Source organism: Miscanthus floridulus, chromosome 7 (assembly GCF_019320115.1).
Source record: "Miscanthus floridulus cultivar M001 chromosome 7, ASM1932011v1, whole genome shotgun sequence".
NCBI lineage: Eukaryota > Viridiplantae > Streptophyta > Magnoliopsida > Poales > Poaceae > Miscanthus > Miscanthus floridulus.
The window spans coordinates 128,196,452-128,201,880 of NC_089586.1; the positions used below are offsets into that span (position 1 = coordinate 128,196,452).

Sequence of the window (5,429 nt, forward strand, 5' to 3'; positions counted from 1 at the left end):
AGACCCTCGCTATATGTCTCCCGACAGGTCTTCACGGGAGGCCCTCATGGGTTTGTCAAATCGGTGGCCTTGTTGATTATAGGACACCCTCGCTGTGTCACCCGACAGGTCTTAACAGGAAGCGTTCATGGGTTTATCAAGTTGACAAACCTCCGCTGCGTGTTTTGGCCTTGTCGACCTGCTAGTTAGCCTTGCCGTTTAGACCTCCCTCTTCTGCGTGTTTCAGCCGTTGCTGCCCGAACGATCTAGCTCTTGCTAATGTGTGACCGGAATTTGCGTCAACACAGTGTCTCCAGCTCAATTTAGCAAATGTACATTACCTTCCAGAATCCAGATATCTTACTGCTAGCACATTACATACAGAACAGACCTAGTAGTTACTGTATTTTCTTGGCTGTGAGCAGCATAGATAGGCGCACAGCTACAATTTTACCTAAGATTAACACTAGCTGCACAGCATACAATGAGAGATGAACACAGATGCAGATATGTGGAAGGTGGCGATCATATGCAGGCACCCAGGGAGTAGAAGTCACATCCCAGGTCATCGCTGAAGGAAGCATCGTCCTTCTCCTGCACGGGGATCAGCACTGCTGTTAGATGAAATGTAGCAGGTACTCCTTCCTTTCGTCAGAAGACGAACCCTGCAGACTAGTTGGGAAACATAACAAGAGCTTCCTTACCACTTTGATTATGGAGTTGAGGAGGCCGTCGAAGCTGCAGCTGCTAGAGCTAAGCTCGCTGTGGACCCTAGGGAAGCTCAAATCCGATGCGCTCTTTGGAGTCGGTGTGTCTCCGGAGATAATCATGTCGATCCTCGTCTGTGGAGCAGCTGTTGAAGCACTTGCTGTTGTCTGTCCAACCATTGTGCCACCAAGGTTTCCGTTATTTGGTCTTTGGCTCATGGGATGATGACTTCCGATAAGATTCGGTGGTAGAGAGGTCGGCAAACAACTCCATATGAACTTGGGATTCAACAGATTGTCTGTGTTCCCTCCATCCATGCTCTGCCTCAAATTGCTTCCACCACCAAAATTCAAGTATTTTTGGTTTGGCACAGTGTCTGGAGACAAAAGTATCACATTACCAGAAGAGCTAGCTCCCACTTTGTTGTCTCTTGCTACTCTGAGGTCATTGGAGGGGCAAATATTTGTACCTCCAGAGGACGTAGCACCCAACTCAGCTATGGCGTTACTGCAAAACGAGCCATTCATTGGCGATGCACTGGTAGAAAAGGCAGACAATGGAACAACCCTCTGCTGGGATGCACAAGAATCCATCAGACTGGAGGAAACTCCAACAGTGCCTTCAAGACGATCTGAACTTCCAGATGAAGATGGCTGGATAACAACTTTGTCTTGTCTACATTCAACAAGGCCATGCTGCAGCAAATGACTATTTGTGACGCTTTGGAGTGTGCCAGGCACGCCATTATTAGCCCGGCCACTCACAGAAAGGATAGTAGATAGATCTTCAGTTTCTTCATGAAACCACTTTTGTGTCAGCTGGACCTGCCCAACTGAAGTTGTCAAACCTTGTGCCAAATTTCCTTGTCGGCTACTAGTACCTGGTAGGCTAAGGTGATATTTATTTGGATCGCCATTGGAATGACTTATTGTGGAATTGCCGGTTGCAATCTGAATTGGTCTGTAAGCAGACATCCCTTGAATTCCAAATGATGTTGGATTATTTCTATTTAACAACCCCTGTGGACTAAAAGATGGCAGAGCTGCTGAAGAGGCAAAAGATTGATAACCCTGGAGTCCTTCAAATGCACCCATCCGCATAAAGGGGTCGTTGCCTCCCAAACCAGCAACAATGCTAGCCTGTTGCGATGCCACAGCACTTAGCCGTTTAAGATAGAGTCTATACTTCTGCATGGCACACAAAAGCAAACAGTTTAGATGTGTAGTTTGTTTAGTATTGGACATGTACAGTAACAAGAGGGCCAATTTTGCATTCGAGATATGAAAGCTGAGTCCTTTTCAGCTTCACTATGTATGCAAGATGTAGTCCAAATCATTACACGATAAACTGAAAATGGAGCTATGGAACAAACTGTGTCCTTTCTTCCACGTTTATAAGACTGAATCAGCAAAAACCAAAGAACTTCAATCAATAAATATATGCACTTGTCACGAATTCCCACTGTATAATATGCCTAAAACAGGTATGTCTTTGCTTAATCAGGGGGGTGAGGTGGCTTTCTTGTAGTAGTTAACAGTAATAATGTGTGAGCAAACAATCTATTAGCACTTTTTCATGCTCAAAAGCTCCAGGACACTTGCATATTTTTACAGAGCCTAATGCCAGATAGCTTGAAAAGTTAAGCCACACATCTTCTGAACAGTGGAAACTAAAAATTTAATGTTATCCTTATTACACGTACTGGTGAACCACACTACTGAACACCACAATTCTTGAGTTACCAGTACTTGCTAAACTGAACAAAGTGGGGTTAAGTCCATAAGTGTCTTGCCTGCAGGTGACTTGCAACATTTTCCCTGGTGAGTCTCTCAACATTCATGAGCTCAAGTATCCTTTTTGGCACAGCTTCTGCATCAACAGAAAAGATTAGGTTGTAGAATGGACCGTGGTAAATAACTTAACAGCAGCAAAGCTGAAAAAAGAACAGTGGGTGGCAGTGGGACTCACTGTCAATTCCTAGCTGATTGACAGCAGCAACAAATTTTCGGTGTAGTTCAACTGACCAAACAACCCTTGGTTTCTTTGGAGCTGAAGGATCATCGTTCTCTTGGCCATTACTCTCTTCTCCTTCATCTTCCTCTTCACTATGATATTCCTTCCTCTTCTTGCTGGGCCTTCCACATTGGTCAGGTGTCCCACCTGTAATTTGGCTGTGTACATGATCAAAATCTGCATTTGATGGCCTAGTGCACTCCTCATAACCATCAATGTTAGCACGCTCACAGTTACTGAATTTCCTTCTAACAACATGCTGCCAGATATTCCTAAGCTCTTCCAGCCGAACAGGTTTTAAGAGATAGTCACAGGCGCCATGAGTTATCCCCTTCATTACAGTTTTTGTCTCTCCATTCACCGATAACACTGCATGGATAATGACTGGTTAGCAAGTTTTGCATTCCTCCAATACAAGCTTAAGATTTGCTGTATGGCATGTATGCTTTGCAGATAGTATAAGAATATCATTAAGTAAAAGCTGCATATTACTATCAACAACAGTGAGAGTCGGCCACCAGTAAGATATAGCATTTTGGACTTACTAATGACAGGGAGGTCCATTTCGAGCCCCACAAGCTCCAGAAGCTTAAAGCCATCCATGTCTGGCATGTGCACATCACTGATAACAAGATCAAACAAGTCTCTGTTTTGCCTCAGCATCCTCAAGGCGACAACAGCCTGATTCGTCGTTGTCACTGCAAATACGAAACAATCCGGTCTTACAGATGAGTAGCTGTAGCAAAAGCCATAACAAGCATCTTGTACATACTCTGCATGAGAAACTACCTAACAACTTGTAGTAAAAGCCCCAAAAAATGCAGCATTCAGTTACATGGTGATAGTGAGGTCAACAATTCAGTGCTTAACTATTTTCATCATTTGATGTAAACAAATCTGTAGCTGCGGCAAGAATTTACACATGATAAGTGCATACACAATATATACCTGTAACAGCTAGTATAAGAGGGTGTTTGGTTGCCCTTCTAAATTTTAGTCGTTGTCCCATCGGATGTTTGACACATGCATGGTGTATTAAATATAGACTAATTACGAAACTAATTACATAGTTTGCGACTAATTTGCGAGACGAATCTTTTGAGCCTAATTAGTCCATGATTTGACAATGTTTGCTACCGTAAACATGTGCTAATGACAGATTAATTAGGCTTAAAAATTCGTCTCGTGGAGTACTGACGGATTATGTAATTTGTTTTTTATTAGTATCCGAACACCCCATGCAACGTCCTCCCGACACACCTCCTAAATTTTAGTATCTGGATCCAAACACCCCCTAACACAATTACACAACAGCATTTTTTATTTTTATTTTTAATACTCTGGAAGCAGATAATTCAGCAAAATCCAGGAAAAATAGAAATCTAACAGCACTGAACCAGAAATATACTTGGCTTACTAGCAGGCCGCAAAAAAGAAAATGACAGCGCTGCCGCCGTGTCGCGGAAATCCTTACCATGATACTGGCAGCGGCGCAGGAGGTTCTCAAGCACCTTGAGGCACACGGGGTCGTCGTCCACGGCGAGGACACGCATGCCGACGGGGAAATGGTCCCTGACCCTCCCCACGGCAGCATTTCTCTCATCTAGCCTCATCGGAACGGGAGAGAGCCTTCCAATCTCGACCCAATTCACGGCAAGAAACCAAACCGGCGCAAGAACACGCTGCAGTTGGTGCTCCCAGCAGAGCAGAGCAGAGCACCAGCCGCTGAGCCGAGAAGCAAAGCCAACAGGACAAACCTGTAGTTGGCACGCACCAATCCTATCAAGAAATTGGGCTCCTAGCTAGCAGTAGCGGCACCACCAGCCGGCACCACCCCGCACAAGGAGCGAGATGTGGACAGCAGGGAGGAAGATGGCTTGATGAAGGCCTCCCGATCCCCAGCAAGGAAAAGGGATGTGGGGAGGGGAAGGCAAGCAGAACCAAACCTACTGCTGCCCAACTGCAGCTGAAAAGAGGAAAAGGAGGGTGGCGCCTGGCGAGCCGGGATGGAAGGGCGAGGACAGGAAAGCAAGCGGCCGGTGGATTTGGACGAGAGTGGGGATGCAGCGGCAGCGGCAGGGTCACGACCAAACCCACCACCACCACCACCCCATCATTATTTGAGCAAAGATGTGGGAAAGCAAAAGGAGGGTAGGGAGTTGGAGGCGGCTGGCTTGGATGGATGGAGATGGAGGGAGAGGAAGGGCAGGCCAAAACAAAAGAGATGAGCGGGGAAAGCAAGCAAAGGAGCTGAAAAGCAGGCAGAGATGGCGACTGTTGCAGATGAACCAAGCCACTTCTGTCTCCCTCTCTGACTCTCTCTCTTTCCCACCCCCACACAAGGAAGCTCAGCAGTCACAACAGTCCACACCAGCTCCGCCTCCGTCTCTTCTCCAGCGGGCGCCTCTGCTCACGGCATGGTGCATGGAACGCTAAGGGCTGGAGAGATTGGTAACTTTTGGTTCCTGTGGTTGGGGAGGGGGAGGGGGAGGGAATGTCTGCGAGAGGCACGGCACGGGCTTGGGCGGGCGCTCCTCCCATGACTAGAAGGTGTGTTTGAATACTAATAAAAAAAAATAAATTATAAAATTTGTCAGTACTCTACTAGACGAATTTATTAAGCCTAATTAATTTGTCATTAGCACGTGTTTACGGTAGCACTACATTGTCAAACCATGGATTAATTAGGCTTAAAAAATTCGTCTCGTAAATTAGTCACAAGTTATGTA

General features: G+C 45.9%; 1 protein-coding gene across 1 annotated transcript; it reads right to left on the reverse strand.

Annotated features, from left to right (window-relative positions):
- Nucleotides 1–268: 268 nt before the first annotated feature.
- Nucleotides 269–5,072, reverse strand: LOC136464726 (two-component response regulator ORR23-like). The gene is made up of 6 exons (XM_066463681.1): nucleotides 4,175–5,072; nucleotides 3,246–3,398; nucleotides 2,656–3,069; nucleotides 2,480–2,556; nucleotides 684–1,874; nucleotides 269–573 (listed from the first exon to the last, which is right to left on the reverse strand). The coding sequence occupies exons 1-6, from the start codon at nucleotides 4,311–4,313 to the stop codon at nucleotides 505–507; spliced, it is 2,043 nt and encodes a 680-aa protein (XP_066319778.1). The 5' UTR covers nucleotides 4,314–5,072; the 3' UTR covers nucleotides 269–504.
- Nucleotides 5,073–5,429: the final 357 nt, after the last annotated feature.

What these genes read in the sequence shown, in the direction of transcription:
- LOC136464726 (XM_066463681.1), bottom strand. Translation starts at nt 4,313, where the DNA reads ATGAGGCTAGATGAGAGAAATGCTGCCGTGGGGAGGGTCAGGGACCAT. An exon ending in CAATCAGCTAGGAATTGACA is followed by an intron (nt 2,557 to 2,655) that starts GTGAGTCCCACT and finishes CTGTTGATGCAG; the next exon opens with AAGCTGTGCCAAAAAGGATA. An exon ending in ATGTTGCAAGTCACCTGCAG is followed by an intron (nt 1,875 to 2,479) that starts GCAAGACACTTA and finishes TGTGCCATGCAG; the next exon opens with AAGTATAGACTCTATCTTAA.